This window comes from Styela clava, chromosome 13, assembly GCF_964204865.1.
Source record: "Styela clava chromosome 13, kaStyClav1.hap1.2, whole genome shotgun sequence".
NCBI classification, from domain to species: Eukaryota; Metazoa; Chordata; class Ascidiacea; order Stolidobranchia; family Styelidae; genus Styela; species Styela clava.
Window position 1 is genome coordinate 17,333,256 of NC_135262.1, and position 12,760 is coordinate 17,346,015.

The 12,760-nt window shown below is 35.6% G+C and overlaps 1 protein-coding gene across 1 annotated transcript; it reads right to left on the reverse strand.

The window, feature by feature from the left end:
* Window positions 1-1,447: 1,447 nt before the first annotated feature.
* On the reverse strand, window positions 1,448-10,044 carry LOC120332565 (uncharacterized). Its single transcript, XM_039399834.2, has 14 exons — window positions 9,475-10,044; window positions 8,362-9,074; window positions 8,163-8,281; window positions 7,393-7,625; window positions 6,437-6,655; window positions 6,072-6,222; window positions 5,037-5,131; window positions 4,230-4,359; window positions 4,081-4,167; window positions 3,461-3,701; window positions 3,029-3,129; window positions 2,835-2,957; window positions 2,299-2,550; window positions 1,448-2,206 (listed from the first exon to the last, which is right to left on the reverse strand). Exons 1-14 carry the CDS (start codon window positions 10,029-10,031, stop codon window positions 1,916-1,918), a joined length of 3,312 nt encoding a protein of 1,103 aa, XP_039255768.2. The 5' UTR covers window positions 10,032-10,044; the 3' UTR covers window positions 1,448-1,915.
* Between the last annotated feature and the right edge of the window lie 2,716 nt (window positions 10,045-12,760).

Consider the following 12,760-nt stretch of genomic DNA (forward strand, 5'->3'; position numbering starts at 1 on the left):
AAGCTAGAATTGAATTTCCAATACGCTCTTCGCCAGGCAACTCGCTCCGTTCGGAACGGCGCCTGTTTATATTGGAGCAATCAACGAAGAAGGCAGACTGTATAATTTTGAAATGGTATTGTCGGGATAAGTTAACAAAATTGATTGTGTACAGTGGACCGATATTCTATCATTCCCAGCAATACCCAGGGCCTGATCTCGCAACGAATCACCCACACTGACCCTAACGAAAATTATTCTAATTAAATAAATCGCAACCGTTAATCATCTAAAATCGGTTAACACTGTTTACAGTCTTTAATTGCTTGGAAGCACGGACTGGTTATAACAATAAACCGACATAAGTTTGGGGTCAGGACTGTGTTTTTGGGACGTTTTTTTGAAGTTCCTCAATCTAATGGGCGTGAGAAGTAGACCAGGTAACATAGAATCGAGCGCAACAATATGGTCTCTAAATTAATTTCTCGCCGACGCTATTTCTGTATTCTTCAAGCAGCTTTAAATCATTCTGACACCACGTTTGTTTGTGGGTAAACACACACATGGTGATGTATATGCTGAACTGTTTTGAGAGTATGTCAGTATGAGCATTACTTTGTTTGGCAAAATAATGATTGAATGCATTTGGAATTCAACAATTATGGAATTGGAATGCATTAAGTAGTTAGTAGCCTACATTTTATCCTTATTAATGTCTTGCTATCATGACCGGTATGCATATTTGCGTTTAATTTTTTGTAATGCGTCCTAGCAACAATAAGATGAAATACTGATTTCGTCCATGAAACAAGGACAATACTGACCGTAGCAAGAACTCCATAATTTTGTAAAGTATACCTAGTGATGTAAGCAGAAACAGCCCCAATTGAATTACAAAATAGTGCAGTGTCGTCGAAATAATTTTGTCCATCGGATATGTTGTTTCAATCAAGAAATATGTAATTATGACGTGTGGAATTCACTTTTACGGAATGTTGGTTATTTGCTATTTCTTGTTAGAAATGTTGGTTTATTTTCGCGTATACATGCAGGTCTTGGTCGGCGATTTCAATAAATGGCCGGAATGGAACTCAGCAAACGTCTGCTTCGACCACTGAATAAACACTTCTGTATTTTCATAAGAGAAGTTGGAGATTATAAGGGTTTTCCGCAATTATTCAATCATTTGCTCCAATTCTGAAACGACTATGAAACTACAAATGCGCTACATTTAGCGCCCCGTTTTCATAGACCATTCGAATAACCTCACGCAGAAGTCTCTTGAATCGTCATATAAAAAGTAAGTTTTCCATTTTAGTCAGTTACCCTCCATCAACGGAACTCTTTGTTTCTCAGTCTTTTTCATAGATATTATCGCGGTTATTAGTTTTCTGACTATGCAATTGTTTTAATGCAAGATGTTACCTTTTGCAGCAAACAGTTTTAGAATTTCTAGGCATCCAAGTTCATATCGTTTTTTAAATGAATCTATTCGTATAATCAACAGTTTAATAATTATACTGTACTCAAAATATAAACATATATACAAGTTACAAATCTTTCAAAATATCACAAATTGAAACTGAAATTATAAACTATATATAAGAATAGGATTTTCATCACCGATAATATAGCAATTTCACGTTAGTAACCATTATCTAAACAAAAAAAAAAGAGCCTTTCAGTAAGCTTATGGCGTGGTGATTGTACCGGACCTCAAGTCAAAAATTACTGTTTTGTTTAAGAAAAATGTTTAGTTCTGAAGTAGGCCCCGAAACTGAAATTCAATAAATCGATTTCATCAACCCGGGCAGAAAGTATGATGTCTTCTACATAATTGAAAATTTTTTAATGTTTAAGTTTCCTAATTTTAATCTCGGAACATTGTAAAAAATCGCAGTCCGACCTACATCTATAGTCCAAAACAACTTTGTTATCAACACGTCTTTGACTTCAGTAGTAATCGCCTTTTTGTCATAGCTTGTTTCATTCTAGACATTGCTACGGGCGTGTTGCCGGTATTAGGACCAGTCTTTCTAGCAGGTCGGATGGCCGAGGTTGTAGGAGTCACGGGTTTGTAAGCAGCCTCGTAACTAGCATGGCCGTTAGCAACATTGGCTCTCTCCACTGGTTTCTGAACACGAGATGATGGCGTTGAAACTTGGTTGTTTGAACGGGAAACTCCCTGTAAACGGCGTCCACTTGTGCTTTGGCTACAAATCAAATCCTAAAACATACAAAGAATAGGGCATAGAACATATGGCCTCATTTGTTACCGCTATTACTTTACTATGTTTTCGACACCAAATGCAATTTTACCTCATGTACTTGTTTCGTGCTCGAGTTCTTCCAATTGGCAGACCGATGTAACGGCGTATCCTGACGTTGCCCGTGACCATCATTTCTGAACTCGCGTCGTCCTGGCGGCCGTTGCTTCTGTGAATTCTCACTCGGTTTTAGTAGTTCATTATTTTCATTCTGTTCTTTAGTACCATCTCGCTTTCTTTTCTCCAAAAATCTCGCTTTCAAAGCCGAGGGTGATTTTGCAATTTTTATTGCTGCTATTCGTTGCTGAATAAAATAAACGAAATTTTTCTAAACACTTGTGGTAAAATCTTTGTAAGACATCTTTTTGGTGTATTTGACTATTTATGCGCTTTGGCTATGCAACATTAGCCAGATTGGCCCTGTAGCTCTCAAAGTGGGTGGGTGACTCGATGCTTACCCCGATTTTTAAACTGAACTGGCATATAATATCAAAGGTATTCATCGCAAATTTTCTATACCGAAATTGTTATTTTTGTCTCCCGGAAGCCCTATTTAGCTACGAATACAATATAAAAACTTCTTCTTACTCTTCTTGCCTTTTCCGTATTAAAAAATACTTCTTTTGCGGCATTGCGTTTCTCTTCGTTCCAATACATTCGAAAATCTTCACAAAAACTATTGATATGCTTTAACATGTTTCCGATAGATTCCTGTAAAAAAAAAAATCAAAAATTTATGATAGAAATTAAAAAATTTAGCCAAATACAGTTTCAGATTTTACTGTTTTCGTGTTCTCCGTTGGAACATAATAGAGTTTAAATTCTTCAGCAATATCAGATGTTTCTGCAGCCAACGTTTGAAGTTCGGACAGTGCTTTTTCAGCTAAAAATAAGAAATAAGAGTTATGTTTTGAAAATGTCTTCGTCTCTATATATACACATATTTTGTATATAGCCTGGATATATATGTAAAAAGTAAAACACTCTGTGAAGGGTGATTTAATTTGAAAAAAGGTACTAATGTGCATTACTGGCACACTAAAATTATCATTTTGGATAAATCGGAAGTAGTCTTATGTGATTCTGTTGTGAAATAGATATATATATATATACTTGTATCTATAAGAGAAAACACTCGAAAGATCAGTATAAAAGATTTGATTTATATATTGAGATGTATAGAATTTTTTTGCGTAAATCGAACTATTTCTAACCTTGCCCAATAAAATCTGTCATCCTGTCATTGAATGGCTTGATTTCCGCAATACAAGTTGCTCCTTCAATGACAGCAGGAATGAGTTGGTCTTTACATTCGGTTAATTCTGCCGAAATGCATTCTATATCTTCCAATACGTCTTGGATACTGACAGAACATGCTTTTTGTAAAACGGTTTGGCCTGGAAGGTGACAATCATTGGCTTCTCCATCATCTGTAAGCGCTGAAGCTTTGCTGTCCTGGAGAAATAAAATTACGGTCAGGTTGGAGCTCAGGTGCCCGTATACGCATAGTCGTGCCACAGATAATACATCGTACAAATATGTGTCAGTAGTGTGGCTCACACACTCACAAAATATAGATTATTGTATCTCTCACCTCACTTACATAGAGAATATGAAATTTCGTCGAATTACATAAAATCTACATTATAAATATTAAAATGAAACAGAGCTGGATGTATAATCATGAAATGTAGTGAAATCATGCTATTTCCTCCAACTTATATTCATTTTGAATATCATTTTAATGAATATGGAAGTTATATACATGCATCCCTATTGTGTGACAACTACTTGTATCTTTCCAAAGAAAAATGGCATAAAAATGGTTGCTTACTTGTCTTTTTATGAAATCTGAATTTGATTTTTCTTGCTCCGATATTATCCATCTTACCAAATATAATGTGAGATTTATATCACCACCCTAGAAACAAAAAGAATTTGTTTGACAATATTTCGTTTCTGAGAGCAAATCAATCAAATTACCTGAGATTTGACATCTTTTAACTTCGGCAATATATCTAGTAAATATCCATCTGCATTTCCGCGTTGTGTTCCTTTGTTCATAATATTACCAAGCATCAAAACAGCTTCCAGCAATTTCTGCAGGGTTGAACTTGAAATATGTAAATAATGTATTAGTTGGGCTTGTTACTTATCGATTTTTATTGGTAAGTATGTTGATAGGTATTTGTCTGTTTATCTGTCTGTTTGTCTGTTAGATGCACGCGATATCTCTACGCGACGAAAGTGAGATTGGATATGCTGCAGATTTTTCATGTGCATTCATCATATCTCGGACCAGTAGCCTATTGATTTTGGGCGAATTATGTCGTATAATTAGCGAGTTTCTAATTAATTAGTGATGGGACACAAGGTGTCACTATGGAGTAAAAGCGCTGTTTTGGGGATCCCCTAACTTTCAATCGATAAGTCTTCGGTCTCTGACCGATATTTTCGTTTATTCCGTTATCCTGACTTTGAAATAACTGTCTTATACTAGCTGGCCCTGGGTTGAATCCAGTTCAAAATTCAGCAATTCGCATTTAAAGACGTTTTGAATATTGACAACTTTAAATTTTTATTTGAACTTTTGGGTCAATCTTATCATATCTCTCGCGGTTTCAATGCAGAATATATTTTTATCTTATATCCTTAAATGGTGCAAATATGGAATTCATAATAATGCCACATTTTGTAACTTATTGAATTCATAAGTGGGTAAAATGTAATAAATTGCATGTAAATGGTGGTTTCATGAATATACAAATAGGAAAATGTCTTCCTGCTTACTTTCTTACGATTTGGATGCATGCATTTGACATCGCGTTCAATTGATCCTTGATGTCTAGAATTTTATCCGGAAATTTTTTCGCAAATATCCAACTCTGTAATAAATAATGACTGTTAGGTATTGAGTAAGATTCTACACTATCAGACTTGCGCAAATTATCTTCAATAAAACTAGTATGACGCAATAATCTCGGAGATGTAAAGTACCGATTAATTACGACTGTCTCAGACTTCTTTGTCAGAGACTGCTGTCCCGTTATATTTGTATTTATATCATGCGGAATAAAATTTTTACTGTATACTGTCAGATAAAAGCCATACGTTCGACTGATGCATATTTGGATCAGATTTATAGTAAGTGTATAACACCGGCCTAATCTCAACAACAATATATAATTGTACTTTATCTTCAGTTACATAGGCGTAGGCACTGACGTTAGCGAAATCTTAGTTATAAATATATTATATCACCAATTATAGAATGCGCCATATAATGATAGAATGTGTGTGCCGTATACCAGAGGGTGTGAAACCTGCGGCCTGCCCGTAGGCCAAGTTCGAACCGCAGGGAAAAATTGTGCGGCCCGCGGAGAAGCGCCAATTGAGAATGGTGTGCGTCCCGCGAATAGAATTCTTATTTCAGTTCGATCTGGAACGTGCGACTAATCCCAATCCCTTCACGATGCAAAGACTATATCTGGATCTAATTTATGCATATATATGACGTTACAATGCCCGAAGCTAGCTTGTGCTAGTGAACAATGTGTGGTCGTAAGATTAATAACCAAAATTTTTGTGCCTACAACTATTAAAAAGCCTATGTTAAAAAGGTGCGGCCCACGGTTTCACCCAGTTACTTGTATCAGGCTCTCCTGTATTGAAGGTTGCACACCCCTGTCGTATACGATTTGCGCTGTTTGAGTAAATTACCCGTATAGTTCTTAGTGTCAAATCAGAAAGGCAGAGCGAAGCAGATCAGAAGCAGGAAGAAATCTGTCAAAAGCAGATCAGAAATTGAGAGGTACTTGATACTACCTTTAATCTCTCATCTAAATTTCCAAGCATTGCCAACATCAGTACAAACTGTTCTGGTTTGTCTAAAACTCCGTTCGGAAATTTCTTCAGCGCATCACTGAAATCGTCCAGTTCGTCAGAAGTAGGTCGGACATCGTAAAGGGCTTCCAAGCTAAGAAATAATCGTTATCAAGTATTGAAACACAACGACATGTTTAGTCCAAGTCAAGATATATTAACGTAATCACCAATTGAATTTGCCATCATAGAAACTTCAAGATAAAGTAAATATTTATACTGTCAGACACACTATATCTGCACTTTAACAGACATAGAGCAGTTATTAAATTCACTGTGTACTTAATTTTTGAGGATGTATCACTTACGCGTCAAGGTCTAAGGCGGAATCGTCCATATTTAAGACAGCATCATGTATATCTTCAACTGGAAGTCGAATAGAGCTGGCTCTGATGCCAACTTGACGAGACCTTTCCGTAGAGAGTACTTTCAGGGCTTTTCCTTCAGCCAACTCTTGTTCTTGTTGTTGAGTTATTCTTGTTCGGGAAGTTTTGTGTATCGGCGATGGTGCGGGTTTGCTGAATAATCTTCAAATAACAAACTTGGTATATATATATATTTTTTTTAAATGTAAACTTTCATATTGATGTCAATTTTGGAGTAACATTTTTGGGGTCTACAATAGATCATCGCGTGTGGAGGTGTAAAGGACACGTTTACGGTCACGTCACAGATTGATTACCCAGAATGGCCTCGGAAGGTTGGACTACTTTAGTTTAGACAAGGCTTATGTGCGAAACCGTGTCCGGAAAATTCGCCGCAGGAAATTTCATCGTAGGGAATCTTGCTGCAGGAAATTTCGCCGCATAGGAAAATTCTCCGCAAGGGAATTTTGCTGTAAAACAAATATATTTGTGATAGCATAAAAAATTGCAGCAAGATCATTTTGCTGTAAAGTATTGGGGATAAAAACAGTTAGGTTTGTGGGGTAAGGGTATGCTTTATCCTTTTTAAATAAAAACCTAACTGTTTTTGTCAGCGATCGGCGGCGATTTTTCATGCGGCGAATTTTCCTATGCGATTTTCCCTATGCGGCAGAATTTTCCTAGAACCGTGCGAAACTACTGATCTTTTTCGTTTCACATATATTCATGTATCCGCTGGTCTGTTAAGACTTCAACTGTGTTCATGCATTAACTTAAGATTGGGTATGCCATACCGAGCATGAGCTGATATTTTACTTCAATACTGAATATTTTTCAATAAAACTAATTAAATTTTAAAAATCAACTGCTTAAATGCCGAAAAATATACATATTTATACTTCACAAAGTCTTCTTCATCAAATCGATGTCTTTTCTCCACATTTGACCAAAATATTCCTTCAGCTTCGTCTGGTTGTGTGGAATCACAGACAAGTTTTGTCCAAAATAAAGATTTGATTCCGAGATCGCTTGGAGATTTCCGAGGGCTTGTTGGAGTAGATGGTGGCGGTGATATGGGGATGATTGGTTGAGCTGGTATAACAAGATTCTCAACATTCGATAGATTCGAATCCTACAGATATAAAATGAATTATCACATTATTGAATATAGATTGATATATGGCCTTAATCGCCGTTTGGATAGTTTTATCCGTAGCTAGCTGCGCGGCTACCAAATAAACGGCGGATTTAATTTATCGGGAAGGTGCACAAAGCGTGTATTGCCAATCAGGAGTTTTATATTAAGCCACATTCTTTAAGTGAATATAAATCCTGCTATGAAAAACTGTGATGAATGTGTCGTGTTCTGATTGAAGTTCGTTTCAACTTACATTCGATAACTGTGATTAACTCAAGGGGTTGCTTTCAACACGATTTTCGTGTTTGTTTGAATTGAAAGGCCACTGAATTTGCTACAGTATTGCAGCAGTTTTAATAACTTTTTCATTATATTTTATAAATTTAAAAGTGACCTCATATTCGCTCTTGAAAACGAAACTCTTGTTTTATAATTTATTGCAATTCACTGATACCGATATTCTTACTTTCCTTAAGTTTATTTATACATTAAAATGAAATTTGTTTTGATCATTGAAAGTCTTCTCGTCACCTTCATAATATCTTCGCTCTCTTCTTCCCGAACGTCCTCGTTCACTGCATGAAGTGATATACCAGTATCATTGTATACGGTTGTTTCTCCATTTTTCAGTTCCGTCATTTCTCTTATTTCTGAAATAAAACATAGATTTAGTGTGTTATTATTCTTGCACATCAGTATAAGGCTTCTTGTATATGTAAAACAATCTCACCTGAATGTTCAAGGTATTCTCTCCTCAGTTTTATCCACTCACTGTCGCCTTTGAATTGCATTTTCTTAGTTTGCAGGGGAGGACTACCCTCTGGAGAAGGATAATTTTTCTCGGAATCACTCAGGCTACTGATGCTTGATAAGCTTTGGCGATTTTCATTAACCTTTTTATTGTCACAATTTTGTCCACCAGGGTGCGGAGTAGAGTTATGAGGTATCAAAATTTTTTTCGATTCGTATTTTTTAATGGAATCACTCACTGTTTCTTCTCTTTGGTCAGAGATTTTTGTCGATTGTTTCTCCCATTTATATTTATGTAAGTTAGATTTTATTTTTCCGCTTGGTTCGCTCATCAAATTCCTTTCGACGTCCGACGTTTCAAATTTTCTAGTGTGCTCCACGCCATTTTGAGTCACTTTCTCATCAAAAGTAATTGTACTCAATGAAGTTACACCTTTCCCAGGTGTAGATGAATTGTCAATTGATGTGGTTTGTTCGATGGTACTTGAGTTATCTACCTCAACCGCGCTGTCAGATTCAGAGCTATTGTAATTATATTCCTTAATCCCGGGATTAAGTTTCGTCTTCAAATTTTTGCAGTGTTGATCTTTTGAACGAAAATCATTTTGTTGTTCAGAATTTGATTTTATACTTTTGGAATTTGAATTTTGAGAAAGATCTTCTTCATTAATCACTGTCGAAACTGGCACCATTCTTAAAAATAAACGAAAATTTATATTATTTTCGTTTTCATACAACGCATCTAAGCTCTTGCATATAAAGAGTACGAAATATACCGATATTATAAGGCTAATTTTGTCAGCCTACCAAGCATCGTTTAAAAATATATATATATATAATTAGTTTTTAAGAAAATATTTTATTTTTTTGAAAAAGATCTGGTATATCAGTCGATAACGCGTTAATTATTTATTATTTATATCCACTCCGAGATCGGATGTTATTTTTGCCTGGTAACAATAAATGCACCCAAATGTCTAAAACACATATTTTACCACGATTAACTCCAAAATTTGTACTAGTTTTTTTAATTTTTATAGCAAAACTCACACTATATAATCTAAAAACTTCAAGAAGAAACAAGATCACTAACCGTAGTACTTCCTCAGTTTTTGAAGTCTCGGTGACGAAGCTTATCATCTTTCCGTTTTGAACTCCAGAAAAGCAAATTGTGTCTCCAGACTTTGTTGAAGATCGAGTCATGCTATTTTTAGTCGGATTTGTACGTATGTGTGCTTGAATTTCAGCACCATCGCAGTTATCAGCTTCTATACTGATTCGTAATGTAGGCCTGCGAGGCTTCGCGTTTCTGCTTTCAGGTTCATTGCCTTCACCATTTACTATACTATTATTTGAAACATCTTGCGCGGCTACTTTTGCCTTTGCTTTGTTTACAACACTCGCAACATCAGTCCATCTGTATTCCTGCGACGAATCTTCAAACGTCAGAGATTGGGCCAAACTTTCAATATGACCCAAATCGAGCAGTTTTTGGGCGTAACGTTTCGCTTTATCTCGACTACCTTCAAACTTGGAAAAGTACACTAAAAGCCTATCAATCAATGCTTTTCCATTAAATATATCTTTTGTTTTCTGGTCCATTTTTTCAGCTGAAAATGAGCCAATCGAGTCCGAGGAAGAATTCGCCATTGTGCCTATCTTCTTGTACTCTTTGAGTTATTTTTCATAATAAATATAAATCAATAGTAGAAATTAGAATGGCGATTATTACATCAATCTTGCCGTAATATACCATGGCCCACTTGTAAAAATCAAGTACATAATTTTCAATAGGAGGGGAAATGGTGAATAAATTAATACACTGTTAATATACCACGATAGTACCGTGGCCAAACTGGGTCGAATTCGCTATTAACTCTTCATTCGACGTGTTAATTTTCTTTTCGAGAAAATCACAACCTAAATCAGTCTGCCTTTTCTCTGTCGTTTTCCTTCACGGCAATTGGCCCTGTGAATAACCGAAATAAGCCAATATTAATTCATATTATACGTTTTATTTCCCTCAACTTTATCAATCTGTTCGAATCCTATAGCGTACTCTCTGCGAACTAAAAGGCTCGCTCGTTGCTGTCCATTTATTTGTCGATTTTTTGCTATTTCAATCCAATCCCTTTACAACCCTGTTTACCATTGTAATTTGCTGTAGACTGCAAAACCTATATTACTAACGAAAGTGTTTCAACGCCACAATATCACCCGTGAGTCGCAAATACCAATTTGGCGAACGCACTGAAACTATATTAGCAACCACTCGCCCTACCTATCAATTCAATCACACCCACATCAAACACTATTAGTCTGTAACACTCGACTTTTGAAATAAATTTTCATTAGTACATAATACGTATATGGTTCATTCCAACTAGCACTAACGAAATCGACTTCTGAACAACGGTCCAAGAATTCAGCTCTAGTTTACCCGACGCCACTTCATTCTATTGAAAGCTTCGTGCGCATACAAAACTTTACTTCACAATCATGCTGTGGAGACGAGGAACGGATTTACTCAGATTCTAAAATAAGATGACTTCTTCGAAACAATTATTTACTATTTGTAATAGATACCGAATTGTAACTATTACTACTCGCATTAACAAACGTGTTGCCTTTCGAAGTCTTTGTTTTGGCGCGGAGAGAAAACAATGCTTTAACAACCAAAAGGGCCATTGAAATTAGGAATGCTAAGAGATAGTGTAGCCACGATGAAAAGCCTCCACACAAAATCTCTAAGTACAATACTTCAAACATGTTTATTGATATTATTCAATAACGCGAATGAAATTACAGCTATATAATAAGAATAAAACGACTGGAAGATGTTTCAACGAATATACAATTTGAAATCGGAGATGGCGTTTTGTCTGAAATACTAATCTTCAGGAACCTCAGACTCAAGCAATTGATGTGTGTGGTATTTTTACAAAATAAAATATGCAATCACGTCAACTTTTGAAATATATTTGAATAATTTAATTAATATATATATTCTTAAAAAGTAAAGTGAAATTTAGAGACTTCAAAATATTGATATAGAACGACAAGTTCCGAGAAAAGTCAAAATAAAATTTTTGCAAAATGTTTCGATTGCAAAAATATATAGCGGTTCGAACTTGCGCATTTCTGAATTACACTTGTAACGTTTATCAAACTAAAGATTCGCATGCTCCTAAAAATCTAGGTTTAACGGATAAGCAAACGAGCAGCCAATTTATAAGACCGCTCGAGATGTAGAATCTAAGAACTAGAACTATACCTAAATACTAATCATGGTTTTCTCTTGGCCTGTCATATTTTTTCTTCGATATTCTATATTCTCGACTTCGCCCATATCATATCGGCAAACAGCAATCCGACATCTGGAGCAATTTGCACAATGGAAATACTAATGGAGTTTAAGATCGAAAAAGTTTTTATTCTGACATTGTCGCGAAGTGGCACACAATTTGCTTGACAAAATTTCACAACCAGCTAGCTTCTATCATATTTTAAAACCCAATTAACTTCCCATGCGTCGAAAGCCCACTGTGTCATTGGAAATAAATAGAAGCATCATAGACGAGATGAAACTTAAATCTAGTTTCGGCATCGACGGGATTCTATTTGAAATATTGAAACGTTTTGAAAGCACGCTACATGCCATTGCAAATTGTTAGATACAGTATTTCAAAAGTCTTTGGCATCATTGACAATTCTATCCTTTAATCCAATCTTTGTGTATTGAAGCATGGGGTTCCAAAAGGAGCTGTAATTGGCTCTTTATTCTTTCTAATGTTAGAAAAAAAAGCCGTGAAAGTATCGACCAATAATTCACATTTGTAAATATTATTGAAGTTAAAGATAAGAAGAAGTTTGAAGTTTTATCTATAATTTATGACTTTGATTAGAATGCCTTACTTCTTTGATGAATTCCTTGTCAAAATTATTATTAATCAGATAAGTAACTCTGATTTGTTTATACAGTAACTCTTTGAGCGAACATATCATATGCTAGAATCGAATCCGAGCTTCGTCATTTCCGTTTGTTGAATATAACAACGGTAGCTGAGGTGCAAGATATATTTCCAAAACAATATTTCTCATTCCGTATCAAACATTAAAATTGTCGTTTAGAAATCCCGCTGATATGTAGCTCTTTTGTAAGGAATCAGCTATATCATGCCGACATCTCTATGCGAATGAATCATTTTTGATGGGCCGAGACAAAACATATTCGGGGTAAGGTTCACTTGCACATTTCGGCGGGAAATACAAATGTTCATTTAATTGTTTGTGTGTATTAATTATTGTAGTTAGACAAGTGCAGCGGTGCAAAATCACGAATAAGTGTACTCTCCAAGTTTGCAAAACCTTTAAAAGAT